The 23,394-nt window shown below is 39.6% G+C and overlaps 1 protein-coding gene across 1 annotated transcript; it reads left to right on the forward strand.

The window, feature by feature from the left end:
* The first annotated feature begins 304 nt into the window (after positions 1-304).
* Positions 305-1,153, forward strand: LOC142168147 (uncharacterized). Its single transcript, XM_075228811.1, has 3 exons — positions 305-438; positions 599-692; positions 938-1,153. The coding sequence occupies exons 1-3, from the start codon at positions 305-307 to the stop codon at positions 1,151-1,153; spliced, it is 444 nt and encodes a 147-aa protein (XP_075084912.1).
* Positions 1,154-23,394: the final 22,241 nt, after the last annotated feature.

The raw sequence follows: 23,394 nt of genomic DNA on the forward strand, positions 1-23,394 counted from the left end.
ACATGATTTTTAGCACGAATAATATCCCGTGTAGTCATACAAGTGGAGAAAAACAGGATATTAAATAATCATGATGGAAAAATAAGGCATTTAATGGCCAAATAACTACCCGGATTATGAATAACTACATTATGATCCCAACTTTCTTTTCCTTAAGGTCACAGTGAAGCGAGGTGGTGCCAAGGGGGATTACTGGTGATGATGGTGTATTGAGGCTTTAGTGTTAGATCTGTATTCCTAATATGGATGGTTTGAGGGAGTTGATTCCTGAGGAAGCTCACAATTCGCAGTATTCTATTCACCCATGCGTTACGAAGATGTGAAGCAGTATTATTCGTGGAGAAGGATGAAGAATGACATTGTTGGGCATGATGAACGATGTCTAAATTATTTGAAGGTCAAGTATGAGAATCAAAAACCAGGCAGTTTGCTCCAAAGGTTAGATATACCGGAGTGAAAGTTAGAGCGTATCACTATAAATTTTGTGGTAGGGTTGCCACGGACATTGAGGAGATTTGATGTTGTTTGGATAATTATGGATAGACTGACAAAGTCTGTACATTTTATTCCAGTCATGACTTCCTACGCTTTTGAGCAGTTGGCTCAGATATATCGTAAAGAGATTGTTTGATTGCGGGCACTCAATTTACATCTCATTCTGGAGGGCTGTTCAACATGAGTTGGGCATGCAGGTAAAGTTGAGTACTACATTTCAGCCTCAGACGGATGGCAGTCCGACCTGACCATTTAGATCATGGAGGATATGTTGAGAGCATGCGTTGTTGATTTTGGGGGTCAGTGGGAGCAATTTCTGCTGTTTGTAGAGTTCACCTACAACAACAACTACCGGTCTAGTATCCAGATGGCTCCGTATGAGGCCTTATATGGGAAAGGCAACATCATTCTTTGATGGGTTTATTTGAGCCTGGAAATCTAGGTTGTGGGCACCGATCTGGTTCGTGATGATTTGGATAAGGTGAAGTTCATTCATGATCATCTTTGTACAACGCAGTCCAAGCAGAAGAGTTATGCTGATATGAAGGGTCGTGATGTGGCTTTCATTGACGGTGAGAGGGTTCTTCTCAGAGTTTCGCCTATGAAGGGTGTAGTGATGTTTGGGAAGAAGGAAAAGTTGAGCCCTAGATCCATTTGAGGCTTTGGAGATAGTGGGTGACGTGGCTTATAGGCTTTCCTTTCCATTCAGCTTATCGTGAGTTCGTCATGTGTTTCGTGTTCCTATGATTCAGAATTATCATGATGATTAGTCACATGTGTTAAATTTCACATGTGTTACAAGGAGGAGCCAATAACCATTTTGGATAGGCAAGTTTGGAAGCTGACGTCAACGGATATTGCATCGGTAAAGGTTCACTGGATAGGTAATCCGATCAAGTAGGTGACTTGGGAGACCGAGCATGATATGCGGAGCATATATCCTCATCTTTTTGGCATTCCAAGGAATGTTTTTAATCTCATTCAAGGACGTACATTTGTTTATAAGGGGGAAAATGTAACAACTAGCCAGTCATTTTATGTATTTAAGCCATGTTCCCCAATCTAACACTTCTCGTATGTGTTTTTGTGGTTTTATGACTTGCAGGGGTAGTAGGTTTGGCTTTCGGGAAGGGTTGTGTATGAACTGACACACTTAGTCTCATTTTGGAAGCTTAAGTTGTAAGAGTAGACCTAGGGTTGACTTTTGTGTAAACGAACTTAGATTGGTGTTTTATGATTCCAATAGTTTCATATGGTGATTTTGAACCTAGGCGTATGTCCGGAATTATATATGGTGGTTCCTAGGATGTTTTTGCTCTATTTGCCGAAAAGCTGCAATTGGTAAGATTGGAGAGTTCATGGATTTGACCGGAGGTTGACTTTGATGATATCGAAGTCCGATTGTCATTGTGGAATATTTGTATAGGTTTGTTATGTCATTTAGTACTTGTGTGAAAAATTTTATTAAAATCCGCATTGGCTAGGCTTGAATCGGACACTTGGTTGTAATTTAGAAGTTCTTTAGTTTAAGAGAGTAATTTTGATCATCGATTCTTGGCTTCGATGTTATTTGTGGTTTTTCAAGCCCTTGGACATGTTTGCATAAGGTATTGGGACTTTTTGGCATGATTGCACGGCATCCTGGGGGGCTCGGGTGTGATTTCTCCTTGTTTTCAGACTGTTGGTTTTCTGGTGCAAGGTGTTTCTTATTGATCGTGTAGGGTGGCTTGCGATCACGGAGTGGGGGAGGCTGGTACGTGGATTTTACTCTTCACATTTGCGTGAGTAGGGCCTCGATCTCGAAGGACTGAGGTCCAGTGCTCTGCGTTTTCTTGCGGGGGTCACGATCGCAAAATCTTATGGTTAGGCTTATTGTTTGCTTCACGTTCGTGGTGAATGCCTCATGATCACATAGGCATAACAAGGTAGTGCACTGCATTCGTGGTTGGGTGTCCGCATTTGCGAAGTGGGAGTAGTAACTGGGCAGATTTTGGTCGTCGCAATTGCGAAGGAGGTCCTGCGATCGCGATGTTTTTACCTGGGAAGAATACTTAAGTTGAGCTTTCGAGACTTTTACCCACTTTATCATATTTTGAACCCTAGACTTCGAGAGTGGGAGATTGTGAAGAACAAATTCACCACTTCATTATAGATAAGCAATGTACACTTAGATTTGGCCTAGGTTTATAACTATTTGTAAATGCATGGGAACTTATTCTTGATATGTTGAATAGTTTTAATCATCCGTAGTCACATAAAAATTCCATGAGCACATATCCATATATTTTTTATTAGGTCTTTGTCCATCCTTTATCTATAATCCTCGAACACATGCATACATTTTTATATATTTATACTTGATTCGGACTAGGGATTTGGCATAGAAGGTAAGGCGTGCAGATGATCTACGATTATGGCGCATAGGACATGATGATCGAATATTTAATTATGAGTGAGATATTAATAAGCTCCTCTTTGCACTTGGATTTTGATCCATCCCTCCGAAGTCAGGTGATTACCCATTTTACTTTGGACCTTGTGAGCATGGTCAATACCTAAATTTTGTACTGGGTCGATACATGGATTTTGTATCGGGTTTTGGTGATGCATGGATTGTATGTCGTGGTACATGGATCTTGTACCGGTTTGATCATGCATAGATACTCCTAACTCACTTAAATGCATTCATTTAGATGCTAATTGTTACTTAAAATCCTTATATGCTAGTTGGGAGCCCCAACTCTGTTGTTTGGGCATGCTATCTTTAAATACAATGTCTGAGCAGTGTTATGATTATAGCTTGTACTGGAAAAGCATGTTTAATACTGTTTGACTGTTGATATCCTTGATTCCAATTATTCATGACGTTATCTACTATTTTAGTTCTAAGTTATGTTATTTATATATGTATTTGTAAGTATTCGGATGTATCTTGCCCTGCCACTACTTATTCGAGTTTAGACTTGATACGTACTGTGTATCGATTATGGTTTACTAATACTATATTTTTGCACACATTTTGTGCAGATTCTCAGGTTGGAGCTAGCGAAGCCTCCCGCTGAGCTTAGGCTGTATCACAGAGACTCATAGTGCCTGAGTCCCTGTTCTTTTACTGTTTACTGTCTATTTGCATTTCAAGCAACTTTGTTATGTATATAGACTTATTCTATTTTTGTAGTTGCTCGTCTACTTGTGCCACCTAGTCTTGGGGGTTGTACTATTTTCTCCATGTAATGACTATATGAGGCATTGTTAATTTTTTGGACTATTTTTGTATTTATTTATAATATGTCACTGATAATTAAAGGAAATTGACTTTATTTTGTGGATTGTGAGTTGACTTTCTTAGCAAGTACGACTAGGCTCCACAATGACCTTAAGGTGGGAATTTGGGTCGTGAAATTCGCGTGTGTTGTAGACACCATATATGTGATATTCTACTCGTATATACTAGGTACGCATTTGTGGACTTTTCATCGAATTTGCGATGTATGGCTTTGAATAGCAACTTCTCATATGCGAAGCTAGTGTTGCAATTGCAACATCCGCTTTTGCGAAGGGTGCTTCGCATTTGCAATGTTTGGTCGGTTTTGCGAGGTTCTTGGTTGCATTTCAAGCATTTGCTGCTTTGGGCCTAGTTCGCATTTTTGAGGCCTTTGGTCGCATTTGCGAGAGTCGCATCTATGAACCCCTGGTCGCAAATGCGCCACCTATAGCTGTGTTTATAGAGCCATTTCAGGATTTTTGCTCAGCATCTCATATTTAGAACCCTAAACATGGGAGAGGTGATTTTGGCTTGGTGATTTTCCCACAAGGCTTTGGGGTAAGCGATTTCTACACATATCTGGTATTATTACAAGAATCTACATGGATTATTAACACCCAAAAACATGGAATTTTGAGAGAAATTTGGCAGTTTTTCCTGTAACTTAAGCAAATGAAAATTAGAGATTTGAGCTATGATTTGGACACGGTTTTGGAATCTAATCACGTTTTTGGACTCGTGGAGGTATGGGTAGTCGGGATCTATCCCTTGACTCAGGTTTTGATCATGTGAGCCCGGGGTTGACTTTTTTGAAATTGAACAAAGATCAAAGCTTTGTTGATTGGAATTTGCTCCTATAACCTTGTTTGACATTAATGAGTTAATTTTTGCTTGATTTGACCTGTTCGGAGGCCGATTTGAGAGGCAAGGGATTTTTGGAGTATTGGTTATCGTGCATTTGAGGTAAATATCATACCTAGGCTCGCCTTAAGTGTATTTTCTCGTAGTCAATAATGTGCTATATGTTGGGGGAGCCGCATATGCGAGGTGACAAGCACATACGCACACACAGTGATTATTCATGATTTAGGTAGATTCTAGGCTATTATATGCCTTATTTTGCTATCATATTTCTTTAATACCATGTTTTTACAACTTGTATGACAATGTGAGCTATTATTCATGCTATAAATTAGGTCTAGGTTATGTGCTTATCTGTTTGAGATATGATATGGCTGTTTTGCTATGTAAAGCTCTTTGCCTTAACTGTAGTCATATTTTCAGTCATGATATTATATCCGTGTATTACATCCCTCTCTGTGCACTCTTTATATGTCATCTCATACGTTGTTGTTGTCCTCATTTTTATGACACGGCTTGACCTTAGTTGTAGCACGTTAGTATATTCCGTGTAATATTTTTTTATTATGGTACTGTGCGATGTGAGCATGTTGAGACTTGAGCGGATTGATGGCTGATCTTGGGCCATTGAGACGTGTTGATATTGATTGTTAGGGGACAATGCGTCAAGACCCATAATGGACTGAGTGGTATTAATCGTTGACATTTGATCTGATCAGTGTTTGGGCTAGGATACACCCTTCTCCCCTCCCCCCGGACTGAGGTATAATCCTGTCAGTGCAGGAACTTGATATCTGCTTAGTTAGGTGCTTATGTAAAGCAAACGTACAGTGCTGAGTGTGAGTGTGTGTGATGATTCAGGTGCCTTGATCCAGGCACCGTGAGCGTGCTGAGACTATGGTTTAGGTGTATTTGTCCCAGGCAATATGCATGTTCTAAATTTATGTTTACCTGATGGTTAAACTGTGATATTCATGATTTTGGCATGAGTACTTCTCATGTATGCATATACTAGTATTTTCCTCATGCTATTTGATATTTGATGTCTTTAAATTCGATGCCTTGACTGATATATTTTGAATGTATGATTATTTTCCTCTTAATGTGATCGAGTTTAACATGATATTATTGAGCTATTTATTCTTTAGCTATTATTATTTTGTCATTATTATTGTTGGCTATTGAAAGTGAGTATTGAACCTTGCCATGACCGTCACTACTTTCAGCTCAATGTTAGGCTTGCTACTTATTGAGTACATGGGGTCAATAGTACTCATACTATACTCTAAACTTTATGTGCAGATTCAGGTGTTGCTGATCACGGTAGTTGCTAGTGAGTCTGATCTAGACTAGTTGGAGATTTTGAGGTAGCACTGTTGTTCCATTCACATGCCTTGATGTCCCCTCTTTTATATCATGTTATTACTGTTTAGTCTTTCATACAATATTGTATTTTTTTAAAACATTATATTTACTTGTTCTAATAGAGCTCATGCACTCGATGACACCAGATTTTGGGATGGTTTTTCGTTGTATCGCTATTTTGACTTCAGTTATTTATTCTATTCTGCTATTGAGAATATTTAATACTACTCTTGGAGTTTATTTCTGCATATTGGTTGTTGGGTTGCATAGCAAGCACTGTTAGGCGCCAACACGGCTCTGGTGAGATTTTGGGTTGTGACACGATATTAACTTGCCAATCTCAGGAGACTCCAAATCTCTATAGCTTAAGTGGTTCTACGCCAACTATGGACCGCCATAATCTTCTTAGGATACATCTTGATACCATCCCCTGACACACCATGACCCAAGAATGCAATTGTGTTCAACAAGAACACACACTTCGGAAACTTGCCATAATGCTTCTGATCCTTTAAAGTTTGAAGTACTACTCTCTAGTGCTACTCGAGTTCCTTCCTACTATGAGAGTAGACCAGAATATCATCAATGAATACAATCACAAAAGAGTTCAAATAAGGCTTGAACATCTGGTTCATCAAATCGATGAAAGCCACTATAACATTTCTCAACCCAAATGACATCACCAAGAACTCATAATGATAATATCGGGTACTTAAAGTTGTCTTAGGGACATCCGAATCCCTAAACTTCACCCGATGATAGCTAGAAGTCAAATCAATCTTGGAAAGCACCTTGGAACTTTGAAGCTGATCAAAGAAATCATTAATACAAAACTAATACTTATTCTTGATAGTAACCTTGTTCAGCTCTTGATAATCAATGCACATCCTCATGGAACCGTCCTTTTTCATCACAAATAACATTGGTGCACCATATGGAGAAACACTCGGTCTAACAAATCCCTTATCAAGTAGATCTTGTAGCTGCTCCTTCAACTCTTTCAACTCAACGGAGCCTGTCACGCCCCAAAACCGAGGAGCGCGACCGGCGCTCAACCGAGTGAACCCGACCGAGCAAGCTTGTTAGATTCCTTCTACCCAAACACATTCATGAATAAAGAGAATATATGTTTTCCTTAATTAAATAATAAAGTGCTCATGTCTGCAATTACCAATTTCTTACCATAAGTTTCACCATTTTTAAAGTCTCAAATGGACAAGTAATACAACCACAACATAGCATAGTTTGTCTTTCCCAGCACCAATACACAATCCACATTATGTCTACGGAGCCTCTATAGATAAAGAAGAGTACAATGATAATGCCGGCAACAAAGCCCCGGCTATACCTCAAAGAGAATACATAAAGTACAAAAGATTCACGACCCCGGAATGAAGTGGGGCTCACCAAGTCAGCTGGGAAGAAGGTGCACTGCTATCACTGACCAATATCTCCTGCTGTAGAACCACCTACATCTATTGAAAGATGCAGCGCCCCCGGCAAAAGGGACGTTAGTACTTTCGAATAGCACTAGTATGTATAACTAAACACCCTCTCAATAGAATGACAAATAATACAAATAAGATTATCATAATATCAATGGAAGCCTTAATTAACATCAAACCTCAATTTAGGATCAAGACAGTGTTCAAATAAATTTTCATATCTCACATTGGGAGATTTTTAGTATCGATATACCATTGTCCACAATACCAGTACCACCGTATTCTCAGTACGGAGTCCGATCATGACCCGATCGGCTAGGCTATCTCATTAGAGACATCAACAACAATTACTCTCTATATCAATACCACCGTCTTTAACACGGAGTCCGATCACGACCCAATCGGCTAGGCTATCCATTAGGGACATCGACCACAATCACAATTTCAATTACAATTTCCAGCACAATCACCACCATGTGTGCGGCATGGTGCCCGATCACGACCCGATCGGCTAGGCTGTTTTATTTGAGACATCAACCTTTTAATATCAATCATCGCATTTTACAATACTTTTGTATCTTTTTATTTTATTGGCACTAGTGGCCATAATTATAAGATCATTTTTGGCATGTTGGCCATATTCAGTATTTCATGCTCACCTTATCAATTTCAAATATCATTATCATCATCAATAACAAATACAACTCAAATCAAAGTGTGTAGTACACATGTGAGCAATTTAGAGTCTAATGCACATAGAGATATTTCATAAAAGTTGGCATAATAGCCTTCATTTGAACTTGACTTAAAGTCGAAACATTATTAATGCACAGCCCGTATTTTAACACATCCTCAATTGGTAACATAATAGGAATAAAGCATTTAGGATGCTTGTTGAATATATATCTTTCAACCCAATATTACTCGGAATGGACAGTCTCATAATGAATCACTCGGGACTTTCATAATTTACATGAATATCGTGTGATTCAATTCTAAGAGAAGAGTTTAGCCAACATACCTCACTTGAGCTTCCTTACACTCTAAATGTTTCGGAATTCTTAGCAACTTCAATCAAAATTAAGAAGGTGATCATGGTTCGAGCTCATTTGAGCATTTTATCAAACACTAATGGTTGATTAAGGTTCCAAGGTCCTTTTATGGAGAATTCCATCATCCCACAACCCAATCTTTTCCCTTTTTAGCTCAACAATCTTCCTACACACTTTGATAACACATGTATGTAAAATAAACAACTCTCATGCCCAAAAATTATCTTGCTAGTTACCCTTTTTCAAAAATTTTCGAAATTAGGGTTTAGGGTGTAGAATCTTACCTCTAGGATGAAGAACTAGTGAGCTTCCCTTCTTAATCTTCCAAAACTTGAGCAAGAATTGAAGAAATATTTTTGAAGAACACCTTCTCACTCTAGGTCACTCTCTCTCTCACTCTAAAATATCAGATTATGTCTCAAAAATGGCCCAACGAGTGTATTTAATGAAATAGGGTCGGGTTTTAAAAATCCAAAAATGGAGCTCCGGAACAAGGTATGCGATCGCATAACCGATATGCGGACCGCATATCGGTCGCATAATTCGTTACAAAATAGCCAAAAGAACAGTCTGTGTATGCGGTCACAATGCGGTCCGCATAACTATTATGTGGTCGCATAATGCACCGCATAACAGTTATATGGTCGCATAGTCGACCGCATAGTTGCTTCCAACTGACCCAATTAACTGCCTCACTCTACGACCATTATGCGGTCCGTAGAGTGATTTTGTGGCTGCATAATGGACCGCAGAAATGCACTTTTCCGCCAAAAAAGTTCCTTTATTTTCCGATGCATTGTTCAACCCAAAAAGTCTGAGCCGCGGCGAGCAAGACAAATTCTTCAAACACGTAAGCCTAGTCCTGCACCATGAAACATTATTTTCTTTGCAAACTTTACCGAGCTTTACACTTAAGTACTTCGAAATTTTTCGGGGTGTTACAGAGCCATGCGGTATGGAGGAATAGAAATGGTCTGAGTGCTCGAAGCCATGTCAATGCTAAAATCAGTGTCCCTATCGGGTGGTATGCCCGGTAAATCCGTTAAAAACACAACCGGAAACTCCCTCACAACAGGTACTGAATATATAGAAGGAACCTATGTACTAGAATCTTGAGGGTAAGCTAGATATGCTAAACACCCATTCTCAACCATGCGTTGGGCCGTCAAAAAAGAAACCACCCTACTTGTAGAATGACCGAGGGACCCTCTCCACTCTAGACTAGGAAACCTTAGCATAGCTAAAGTCACAGTCTTTGCGTAACAATCCAAAATAGCATGTTACAGGGACAACCAATCTATACCAAGAATGACCTAAAACTCCACGATATCCAATAGTAAGAGATCAACTATAGTATCAAAACCATTAATAGTAAGAAGACAAGAGTGGTACACCCGATCAACTACTATAGAATCCCCCACCATGAGAATTTCTACAATCCTCAAACACATAAGCCTAGTCCGGCACCATGAAAAATTATTTTCTATGTAAACTTTACCGGGCTTTATACTTAAGTACTTCAAAATTTTTCGGGGTGTTACATTCTCCCCCGCTAAGGATCATTCGTCCTCGATTGAGGGTAAAAATCCGTCATTAGCATATTATGCAACTCAGTTTGTTTCGTGCCACTTTCGTGCAGCCCCAAATTTTACTAAATCCCAAAATTTTTAAAGATTTCACCAGAGAGCCCCAGAAACACATCCTAACAACATATACGTATTCCAACGACGTAACATAATACCAAACAACACCAAATGTGGTCTAATAAGAAATATATATCCAGAAAGGAACACCCTTAATGCCAATTGTTCACTTGATATAAAATTCATAAAAAGTAAGTCATATAATTTTTCCTAGATCACAACTTTAAATACATGGTCATTCAAACAAATAAGGATACTTTTTTTTCATTTCTTCCTCGGACTCCCAAGTAGCTTCTTCAACCTGTTGGTTTCGCCACAACACTTTCACAGAGGCAATTTCTTTATTTCTCAATTTTCAGACTTGCCGATCAATAATAGAAACCGGAATCTCTTCGTAAGTCAATTTCTCATTTACCTCAATTGTCTCAACTGGAACAATGAGTATCGGATCTCCAACTACTTTCTTAGACATATGAAACATCGGGTGTACTAATGACATCTCAGGTGGTAGCTCAAGCTTGTACACCACCTCACCGATCCTCTGAATGATTTTGTATGGTCCAACATACCTCGGACTCAATTTCCCTTTCTTACCAAATCGCATTACACCCTTCATGTGGGAAATTTTCAAGAATACCCAATCATCTTCTTTGAATTCCAAATCCCTACTATGAACATCCGAATAGGATTTCTGACGACTCTGAGTAGTCTTCAACCGCTCCTTAATGATTTTAGCTTTTTCCATAGCCTGATGTACAAGGTCTGGCCCTATCAAATCTGCTTCCCCAATTTCGGACAACCCAATGGGAGATCTACATCTCCTACCATATAAAGCTTCGAACGGTGTCATTTAAATGCTAGCATGATAGCTATTGTTAAATGCAAATTCTATGAGTGGTAAATAATCATCCCAGCTACCTTTGAATTCTATAACACAAGCGCGCAACATTCCCTCAAGCGTCTGAATAGTCCGCTCTGCCTGCCCGCCAGTCTGTGGGTGAAAGGCTGCACTAAGATTAACCTGATTACCCAAACCTTGCTGAAATTTCTTCCAAAATTTTGCAGTGAATTGTGCCCCCTGATCTGAAATGATGAAAACTGGGGTGCCATGCAACTTGACTATTTCTTTGATATACAAATGAGCATACTGCTCCACTGTGTCGGTAGACTTAATCGGCAAAAGGTGTGCTGATTTCGTGAGTCGATCCACAACCACCCAAATTGAGTCAAACTTGCGCGGAGTGCACGGTAATCCTACCACAATGTCCATATTAATCAGTTCCCACTTCCACATCGGAATTTCTATGTTCTGTGCCAACCCACCGGGCTTTTGGTGTTCGGCCTTCACTTGCTGACAACTTGGACATCTTGCCACAAAATCCGCCATATTCCTCTTCATATCATTCCACCAATAGACTTCCTTAAGATCATGATACATTTTTGTAGAACCTGGATGCACAGAATACCTAGAAGTGTGAGCTTCAGTCATAATGCTTTCTCGGAGACCATCCACATTTGGAAAAAAGAGTCGCCCTTGGTACCTTAGTGTACCATCATTCATGCCAAGAGAAAAGGCCATGGTCATATGTTTATGAATCCCCTCTTTTAATTGCACCAACAATGGATCGTTATATTGCTTCTCTTTGACTTCCAAAACAAGCGATGATTCAGCCCTATTTTGCACAATTACCCCTCCTTCACTAGAGTCTGCATAACGAACTCCCAAACTAGCCTATCGGTAAACTTCCTTGGCCAATGGACTTTGATATGCCTCCAAGGGTGCTAAGCTACCCATCGATTTTTGGCTAAGAGCATCCGCCATAACGTTAGCCTTCCCCGGATGGTATAAAATATCAATGTTATAATCCTTGAGTAATTCAATCCATCTTCTCTGCCTCAGATTCAATTCCTTCTGTTTGAAAATATATCGAAGGCTCTTATGGTCCGTGAATATATCCACATAGACCCCATATAAATAATGACGCCAAATTTTCAATGCAAATACCACTGCTGCAAGTTCTTAATCATGTGTTGGATAGTTCTTTTCATGATTCTTGCGTTGCCTAGAAGCATAAGCTATCACCTTCCCATGTTGCATTAATACACACCCAAACCCGATTCTTGAAGCATCACAATATACCACAAATCCACCTATACCCTCTGGTAGAGTCAACACCGGCCTCGTAGTCAATCTTGCTTTCAGTTCCTGGAAACTCTTTTCACAAGCATCTGACCATTGGAACCTAATTTCCTTCTGCGTCAATTTAGTCAATGGAGAGGCAAGAGTAGAAAACCCCTCCACAAACTTTCTGTAATATCCAGCTAGGCCTAAGAAACTGCGAATCTCTGTTGGAGTTGTAGGCCTCGGCCAATTCTTCACAACTAAAACTACATGACCTAAGAATATGACTGATTCAAGCAAAAATTCACACTTTGAAAACTTTGCATTTAACTGGTGCTGATGTAGGGTTTGCAGAACTACCCTGAGATGATCGGCATGGTCTTCTCGACTTCGAGAATATACAAGAATATCGTCAATAAACACTATCACAAAAGAGTCGAGGAATGGCTTAAAAAATCGATTCATATGATCCGTGAAGGCTACTGGGGAATTTGTTAGCCCAAAAGACATCACCAAAAATTCAAAGTGCCCATATCGGGTTCTGAAAGCTGTTTACGGAATATCCCGCTCCATGATCTTCAATTGGTGATACCCGGATCGTAAATCAACTGTGGAGAAGTACCTGGCACCTTGCAATTGATCAAACAAGTCATCTATCCTTGGCACTGGGTACTTATTTTTGACTGTTACCTTATTAAGCTGCCGATAGTCAATACACATTCTCGGTGACCCATCTTTCTTTCTTACAAAAATGACCGGAGCGCCCCAAGGCCAATTCTGTCGGTGCCATTCGGTAGGGTGGAATAGATATAGGATGCGTGTCTAGCATCACATCAATCCCAAAATCAATCTCCCTATCTGGTGGGATCCAAGGGAGTTCATCCAGAAATACTCTTTGAAATTCATTCACAACAGGCACGGACTCAAGTGTAGGTGCCTCAGAATCGGTGTCTGTAGCCCTGACCAAATGGTAAATACATCCCTTGTTGATTATCTTTGTGGCCTTAAGGTAGGAAATAAACCTACCCTTTGGCACCACATCATCACCCTTCCACTCAATAACTGGCTAATTTGGAAATTCGAACCTAACAGTTCTGGTTCAGCAATAAAGCTAGGCAAAACTTGAATAAAGCCAATCCATACCCATTATCACATCAAAATCGACCATTCACAATTCAATAAGATCGGCCACTGTTTACTGACCACGCACAGGGATATAATAATTAGAATTAGCAGCAGGGGTATCACCCTCCTCAGCAGCAGCATGGTGAAAGGCTCATAAAGTTGTTCTGGTTCTATCCCAAATTCCATAGCAACATAAGGTGTGACATATGACAAAGTAGAACCGGGATCAATAAGAGCATATACATCATGAGATTGGACAGTCAATATACCTATAACAACATCTGGAGAAGCCTCTAAATTCTGGGGACCCCTCATAGCATAGAAACAGTTGGATCCTCCTGAACTCTATGCTCCACCCCTAGCTGCACCACGCCCTGCGGGTGTTGGAGTGCCTCGAGGCTGGAGGAGGTGTTGCTGATGTAGTAGCTACAGAACTGGCTGGTCGTGCCGTGCCCCTCACCCAGGCGGGACAAATGATAATCCCTCTGAATATGACCCCTCAATCTGCATATGTAGCATATGGGTAAGTCCATGTAGCATATTCCTAGGTGCATCTTTCCACACCTAGGTCATGAGGGCCTTCTCTACTACTGGAATCTACCACCATGATGACCCTGCTGATGTGAGCCCCCGTTGCCCTGACTGGGCCTGAAACGGCTCCACTGCTGCTGCTGACTGGGCCCTGATGGTGGTGCACTAGCCGAAGACTAAGCAAAGGACTCTGATGGCTCTAACGGCCCTCCACTGAAGGCTGACCTGCCGCCACCAGAAGAACCACCAAAGTTGCCCGTAGATCGGGCCTTATTACTACCCTCTCGCTCCATTTTTTTCCTTAATTTATGGGTCTCTGTGGCTTGAGCGAATTCCACCATCTTTCCATAGTTCATATCAGAATTCAAGGCAGGTGTAGCAGCCTCATTAATTTCAAGGGACTAAGGCCCCGTATAAATCAGCGCTCATTAATTTACATAGAGGGCAGCATGTAAATAAAATACTTAGACAAGTACGCGAATCTCATATGGTAATCCCACACACTCAGGCTACCTTGCCTCAAGTTCTCAAACTCAGCATACAAGAGTGGTAAGAGACAAGAGCGGTACACCCAATCAACCATATCCAACAGTAAGAGATCAACTATAGTATCAAAACCATTAATAGTAAGAATAAAGAGTGGTACACCCGATCAACTACTATAGAATCCCCCACCAGCGTGGACAAAAAAAATTGAATATCAAGAGAATCACAAGGCACAACCCAAGTGCGATGCAAAATATGAAGACATATATGAATAAGTAGAACCCAAATCAAACAACACCGAAACAATCTATCTCATAGTCGTTGATAATAACTATGATGATTGCATTAGAAGACTCTTTCGTAGGCCTACCAAGAAATGCATAACAACGAGCCTGACCTCTACGTGTTTGTCTTCCTCCTCTAGGATGACCCCTATCTAGCTGACCTCCACCCCTCCTGGTTGGGCAAGTGGTGTCACAACTGGTGCTGAATCAATGGCCTGACTAACCTGTTGGGATGTCCCAACCCAAAATCTTGTGCAATGCTCATGCCCTGTATGTCCCCACTCAAAGAAATCCTGCAACTGGAGTCGCAGCTAAGCCTAAAGTTGTCTTTGATGACTCGAATCACCATTATAGAAACTTTGTGTGTTGATGGGAACTAGAGACTTACTGAATGATGAGAGCTTAGAATAAGGACCATAATTTTCATGACCGCTTGAGTACCACAAAAAAGCTGAAGTGTTGACTGGACTAGCCTAATAGCTTGGCCTCGACCAAAATGACAGCTGCCTCCAAACAAGGCACCAGTGAAACCACCATAATGATAAGGCCTCTTGTCACTCTTCACGTCTCTCCCCTAGATATGAATGCGCTCAATCCTCCTAGCGACCTCCACTTCCTTAGAGAATGAAGTCTCAGTCTCTAGCCATCTAAAGTCTAATACTACAAGACTATACGATAGGTCGTTCTGAGTTCTAGATTTCAGCTTCATGATTTTAGACCTTTAATAGCATCATTTAATTATTTATAACATGTACGTATAGTTCATTTCAATTTTGGTTATTTTAGATGTGTTTTGGAAGAGAAATTATAATTCTAGAGTTGTCATGTTGTTGGAGTTGACCACGGTCAATATTCTTGGTAAACAACTTCGGATAGGTGTTTTGACAATTTTTATAGTTTCGAATGATAATTTTGGACTTCAACGTATGTTTGGTTTGTGTCCCAAGTGACCCGAGGACGTTCAGTGCTTATAGTTGAAAGTTGAAATTTCATAACTCACTAACTTGGAAATTTGGTTTGATAGTTGTTTCTTGATTTTGATGTTAGTTTTATTGCTCAGAGCTTTCAGGCGAGTTTGTGTGAGATTTACACAATCGATGGGATGTTTGAACTAGGGTGGAGTGGGGGGCTCGATTGAGTTTCGAATTAGTTTCGGGCATTTTCTATGAGTTTTGCTATTGGTGGTACTGTAGGTAAAGCACATGCGATTGTCAGGTGCAAAGTCGCCCCCGTGAGGGTTGCTTAGCATGTGCGAGAATGTGGTAGGTTAGTCACGCGTCTCACATGCGAGTGCTTTGTTGTATCTGTGAGTGGCCAAGTGTAGATGTGAGGTAGGCTAGAGTCTACAGGTGTCGCACTTATGAGGTCCGCATGTATGAGTCGAGTGTCGCATTTGCAACATTTACACCCATGCAGGACCGCACCTGCGGATGGATGGTGTCGCACGTACATTTATCGCACCTATGGTACTCTTTTTGCACCTGCGACATATGAGGGTTGGTAAGGGTAAGGTACTTCGAGATTAGCTCATTATCTTTCATTTTTGAGATCTAAACTTCGATCAGAGGCAACCTTTGAAGAGTATTTTATCCTAACTTCTAAAGTTGTCAATTTTAACTTAGTTTTGTCTCATTTCCATCATTTTTCATAGATTTTCAACCTTAAATCTAAGATTTCAAAGAGTGAAAAATAAGATTTTTGGTAGTAACATAAGAGAGATAATTTTAGAGATGTAAACCTCAGTTTGAGGCTGGATCTCGAAACTAATCACATATTTGGACTTAGAAAATAATGGGTTATGGGGATTCAGATTTTTACCATGTGGGCCCGGTTTAGCTTTTTATTGATTGTTTAAAATAAGGTAAAGATTGAAACTTTTTGATAGTTGGATAGTTTGTAAATCTTGTTTTGACTTACTTATGCATTATCTAACTAGATTCGAGTTGTTTGGAGGTTTGTTCTAAAGGGAAAACGGTATTGGAGAGTTGACTTATTTCTGAAAGAGATAAGTGTATTGGTTAACCTTGATTTGAGGGAATTAGGTTGTAAATTTGGTCTATTTGCTACGTGTTACATGTGTTTGGGGGCGTACATGCATGGTGATGAGTGTATATGCCTTCTCCAAGGTTAAAGCATGCGGGTAGAGGTAGCTTTTACAGTTCCTGAAACTACTAGATTATTCACATACATGTTAGTAATTGTGTTTATGCTTTTTTGAGAAGTTTAGGAATTTTTCATTCTTGAGATGTTGGTTTGCTTATTGATGCAAAGTTTATGATTTTCGTTCACGTGGTGTTTTATGCTTAATCATTCTTCTTGATGTTATTTATGCTTCCCACCTTATTTGACACTATCTTATATACGCTTAATAAGGATGAGTGGATTGCACAAAGTATGATTCTGTGCTTGTGAGGAAGAGTGATTTATGCATGAAGGGTGTTTGCATGCTTCTTTACATTATTATTATTATTGCATGAAGGGTGTTTTTGTGCTTGGTGAGGAAGAGAGTATATGTGTGTATATATATATTCATGAAGGGTGTTTCCGTGCTAGTGAGGATAATAGGTAAATGCATGAAGGGTATTGCCGTTCTATTAATATGCTTTTATTCATTTCTTTCTTTTATGCAAATTTGAGGATTGGACTATGTTGTTTCATGGATATAGTTTCTTCCTCGTGATTTGGGTTGTTGAGAAATGTTGATATTTAAGATACACGATTGTCATTTATTTTAGTTAATCATTTTAATATTTCTCGTATTTATTCTTGTTATCTATCCTGTTATTTCTCTTGCTTATTAACTGTATAGGATTGTAATGCAGGTGTGATGTATTAGCCTCGTCACTACCTTATCGGGGTTAGGCTCAACATTTGCTGTTATATTGGGTCGGTTGTACTCATGCTACTCTTCTGCACTTCTTGAACAGATCCAGACACTTGTCCGATCGGAGTCCCGAGAGGTGCCTAGCTTGGATATTTGAGAAGACTAGAGGTATTGCTGCATATTCGCTCGCAGGTTCTAGAGTAACATTCATTAGAGCTTTTATGATTTTTTTGTATCAGACATTGTTGTATTTCTTTCAGATTTTGTATTTAGTATTTCTTAGAACCCATGCATTTACTGACACTAGTCTTGGGGAGTTATTTAGACAATTGTATTTGATTTAGACTTATTATGTAATTACGAGCTTTTACTATTTATTTATGATATTGTGTTGTTAAATGTTTAGTTTCGCTTATTTATTTATTTTTAAGTGTTAGATTGCTCTAGTATGGAGTTAGGCGCCATCATGATCCCTTAGTTAGGTGTTTGGGTCGTGACAAGTTTGTATCAGAGCCCTAGGTCGCGTAGGGCTCACGAGTCATGAGCATGTCTGGAAAAGTCTTACAAATCGGTATGGGTATGTTTATACTTATCTTCGCGAGGCTACAGGACAATTAGGAAACTTCACTTTCTTTGTTTCTCTATCGTACGACTTTGTTCTTTCCCAAAGTTTAAGACTTAAATCTATATTGTCTCACATATGGTGAGGACACGTGCTTCGACCATAGCGGAGTAGAAGCATGAGCCCTAGGTTGTAGACACTACCAGGGGTAGGGGCCGAGTAGAGGGAAAGCTAAAGCCCAGCCTAGAGCACGTGTAGCAGCACCTACAATAATTCACGTCCGTGCTAGAGCGACACCAGTTGAGACACAGATAACTCTCGAGAACGAGCAGATCCCAGTCCTGGATGAGCCGGTAGGGCTAGCTCATGTTCCAGAGGGGTTTTTTGCTACCCCAGTGCTTTAGGATTCCTTGGTCCATAATATTGGTTTTATGGACATCATGGTCCAGGTAGGTGTACTCCTCTTTGCAACCGGTCACTTCTCAGGCCGAGGGAAGAGTTCAAATTCCTAACACAAACACTTAAGAGAAAATGGTGTAGGGACATCAAAACTCAGGGGTATTACTAGTTAGGTTGGTTCAACCAATTTACAGTGCATCCTAAGGTTAGCCCGGCTATGTCTACTGGTGAGCTGAAGAAGATGGATATGTTCCAGAAGTTGCACCCTCCTTATTTATGCATGCCTTCCGAGCATGCTCAAGAGTTCTTGGACTGCTTCCATGAGTTCTTGCGAGATTTTGACAGGTTGAGTCTAATGTAGTGGGCTTCACTACTTTTCAGATGCAGGGTTCGCCCACGTGGTGGTGGCAAACTTATGAGAAGGACAGATCAGCAAGATCACCTTGTCTTACTTGAGCTTAGTTTTAGCAGCTTTTCTAGGAGAAGTTTATTTCATTCACTCACAGGAATGAGCTATGCAGTCAGTTCGAGAATCTATAGCAGGGTGGCATGACATTCAACCTCTATGAGACAAGGTTTATTAAGTTTTATCGTCATGAAGATATCCTTATCACTACTAAGAGGGAGAAGGTGCATAGGTTCATCGAGGGGCTTACCTATGGTATTAGACTTCAGATGGTAAGAAAGGCCTAGAATGAGACTTTATTTACTCAGGTACTCGATATTACTATGAGGATTGACTGCATTTATGGCTAGGGGAGAGGCGATTAGTGACATGAGGCCTCGTCATTTTTGTAGGTTCAATGGTTCCTCTTTTGAAGGCAAGCGTCAGTTTGGTAGACTTCATGGTATCGGGCTAGTTTAGCCGGCACTTCAAGTTTCTCATGGTACTTCAGTCAGCTATGGTGCTTATGTTTCTTGCCTAGGGGAGTCATCATACCATGCATCTCCAGCTTAGGGTCCTATCAATGTGTCCATGATACAAAGTTTCGATTGTGGTCATTTCGCTCGCCCAGGGCAACTTCAATTTCAGTAGCCACATCAGCAGAGGGGTTGCTTTGAGTGTAGGATTCGAGGCACATCGTGAGGCATTGTACTAGTTTTAAAAGTTGTGTGCCACACAGGGTACTTATGCTATGATCCCAACACCAGTTTCTATATCGCTTGCCCAGCCAGCTAGGTGTGGGGGTCAACCAGCTAGAGGTAGAGGTCATCAAAGTAGAGGTTGTCCTAGAGTAGGAGGACAGGCTGGTGGGGCACAACCTCTTTTTTATGCATTTCTAGGTAGGCTTGAGGCGGAGTTGTCTGATTCAGTTATCATAGGTATTCTTTCAGTCTGTTATAGAGATTCTTTGGTGTTGTTTGATCCGGGTTCTACTTATTCATATATATCTTCATATTTTGCATTGCACATGAGTATGCCTCGTGATGATATTGATATTTTTCTTTATGTGTCTACACCGATTGGGTATTCTATAGTAGTTGATCAGGTGTACCATTCTTGTGGTGTTACTTCTAATGATTTTGATACCATGTTGATCTCTTATTATTGGAAATGGTGGATTTTGACGTTATTCTTGGCATGGATTGGTTTTCTCCAAATCAATTAATCCTGGATTGTCATGCCAAGATTGTGACTTTAGCTATGTCAGGGTTGCCTAGGCTATAGTGGAGAGGGACTCTTGGCCATTCTATGAGTCGAGTAATTAAAATTTGAAGGCTCAGCATATGGTTGAGAAAGTGTGTTTACTGTATTTGGCTTACATTCAAATTATAGTGTGGAGGTTCCTTTTATGGACTCGGTATTGGTTGTCAGAGAGTTCCAAACGTATTTTTTGCGGATTTACCAGTCATGCCACGTGATAGGGATATTTATTTTTGCATTGACTTGGTTCCGGGCACTCAGCCCATTTTTCTTCCTCCATATAGCATGGTTCCAGCAGAGTTGAAATAGTTAAAGGAGTAGTTGCAGGTTTTGCTTGATAAGGGATTTCTCCTTGGGGCACACTGGTATTTTTTGTGTAAAAGAACGATGGCTGTATGAGGATGTGCATTGATTATCGGTAGTTGAAATATGTTACAATCAAGAAAAAGTATCCATTTCCTCAAATTGATGATTTATTTGATCAGCTTCAGGGTGCCAAGGTATTCTCCAAAGATTGGTTTGAGATTAGGGTATCATCAGGTGAAGATTAGGGCTTCGGATATCTCTAAGACATCATTTAGGACCCACTATGCTCATTATGAATTCTTGGTTATGTCATTTCAAAGTGCAAGTTCTATTTGGATTTAATTGCATTGTTGGGTCATGTGGTGTCTAGTGATGGTATCAAGGTTGATCCTAAGAAGATTGAGGCGACACAGAATTTGTCTAGACCTACTTCAGCTATGGAGATTCGGTGTTTCTTGGGTTTGAAAGGCTACCATTGTCGCATTATTGACTGATTTTCAGCTATTCCGCCTCCCTTTAACAAGTTGAGTTAGAAAGGTGTTTCTTTTAGATTGTCTGGTTAATGCAATGAGAGCTTTTAGAAGATCAATACTGTTTTGACCACTGCTTCAGTGTTAGTGTTGCCCACATATTTATGGCCTTATACCGTGAATTGTGATGCTTTGTGTATTGACCTAGGTGCGGTGTTGATGTAGGATTACAGTGTGATTGCTTACGCATCTCGTTCATTGAAGACTCACGAGAAGAATCATCCAGTTCATGATTTGGAGTTTGCATCTGTTGTGCATGCGCTTAAGATTTGGAGGCTCTACTTGTACAATGTGTGATGTGAGGTGTTAATACCCTATTTTGCTCACATATTTTATAATGTATTTCATATACTTTCAAAATATTATTTTTTTGCATTATTACCAAATTTATAACGGTTATATAAGTATTTTCTTTAATTGTTAAAGATTTAAAATTGATTTTCTTGTATTAAATTATTCGAATATTTATTAATTATCCCTTCAAATTATTTTAGGGTGATTTAATCATCCAAATTCATTATTTGTACTCACATGCATCTTATAATATTTTATACCATTTTTACAAAATTATATTTGCCACTTTCTACTATTTTATAATATTTTGCAATAATAGTCTATATTCTCACAATAATAATATTTTTATATTATTTATTTCAAAATAACATCTTCATATTTTTATAACTCTGAATTATTGTTTTTATGTATTTAATGTTTTAAATAATATTTTATTTATTAAATAGCCATTTTTATAATTTCTTTAAGGGATTTCGTGTATTTTAAATTATAGTCCAATATAGGTATAATTTTCGGACCATAAAAGAACAGGCCCATCCCCAATTGACCCCCAAAAGCCCAAAACCAAATGACCCAACAAGTCTGCCCCAGTCCACGACTCATTACACCCAACCCATCCTATTTAAATCTCAGCCGTTGATCAAAAATGATCAACGGCTCACAACATTTTCCCCTTTCTCCTTATACCCCATCATCCCAAAACCCTAGCTCATTCTCATCCCACAGCCGCCCTCAAAACATTCCCCTTTGTCTCTCAAAGCTAAACACTATCGGTCGTAACTTTATCGCCCTTTTCTTTGCATTTCCCCCACTAGCCAAGCTTTCCTTACCTTTTCTAAGTACTTACCACTCCAATATGGTATAATAGGTATTGTTCTGTCTATGGAAAGTGTATTTCATAAGAATCGAGTCCAAATGGACTTGCTTTTCAAGATTCTGCGAGGCTCCAGCTAGATGCATCAAGGGATAGGGAGTATCTCTCCTATTGGGGCGTATCTCCATCAATTTCTGCTTGATTAAGGTTTTTCTTACTCGTTACCCTAATCCAATTTGATTGGTCTTCTTTCCTTTTTTTTTACCTGTTTTTAACACTATATAAACCCCTTCCCTTTATTTCCCTAAGGACAAAACTATTGTTATTCTCTCACTCTCACTCATTCTATACTATTCTAAAACTTTTGATTTTGGCTGGCTAAAATCCAAGGCCACCAGAATCCGCTCAATTGACCTTCCCAGTGTGAGCACTGATCGGGGCTCGTTTGAAGCTCCTATGAACATTGACGCACTGGGGTTTGGGTACTGTTGTTCTCTCTTTGCTATTGATACTCGAGTTGTTACTGGCACTTGGTTTTCTCCTTCCTTTGCTTGTTAAACCTACAAACTAGTAATTACTTAGACCTTTGCAATTCTATTTTCCCTACTTGCGTTCATGTCTCTGAATATCTTTGTTATTTTAACTCTTATAAACGAATATGACACTGTGTCGACTTTGTTTTGAAATTCTCTTCTAAATCTTCATCAGAATCTGCACGAGCCTGCATATCTTCATTCATTGCATTCAATTTGGGGAATTCATGTATGTTATATTTGTTTGAGACTATCGTGTTTATGTATGCTTGAAATCCTATATTGGCCATTTATATTGAATCCTTTCTCATGCCTTACCTTGAACTTTTGTACTGAAACCCCTTAGGAAACTATGTTCCTGCTTAGAATTACATTAGTGAGCCCGGCGCTCAACCGAGAGAACCCGACCGAGCAAGCCTATTAGACTTACTTCTACCCAAACTCATCCATGAATAAAAAGGAGATGTACTCCATTAATCAATCATTGAAGAGATTTTATTAACAACTTCCTTTTCATTTCCATTAGTAGCCTCATTCATAATTTCCAAAAAAAAAAATATTGCGAGTTTATAGAATTAATGAAAAATATAATTTTTAAGTACCAACATTTCTAGTTCAATTCCCAACATCAACCATAACCCATAACCTGTCTACGGAGCCTCTAAATACAATAGAAGAGTAATATGGAAATGCCAGCAACAAGGCCCCGGCTATTCCTCAAAACACTATACATGAGAAGCAAAAGATACATGACCCCGAAATGAAGTGGGGCTCACCAAATCAGCTGAAAAGAGTGTACTGCTATCACTGATC

This window comes from Nicotiana tabacum, chromosome 13 (assembly GCF_000715075.1).
Source record: "Nicotiana tabacum cultivar K326 chromosome 13, ASM71507v2, whole genome shotgun sequence".
Taxonomy (NCBI): domain Eukaryota; kingdom Viridiplantae; phylum Streptophyta; class Magnoliopsida; order Solanales; family Solanaceae; genus Nicotiana; species Nicotiana tabacum.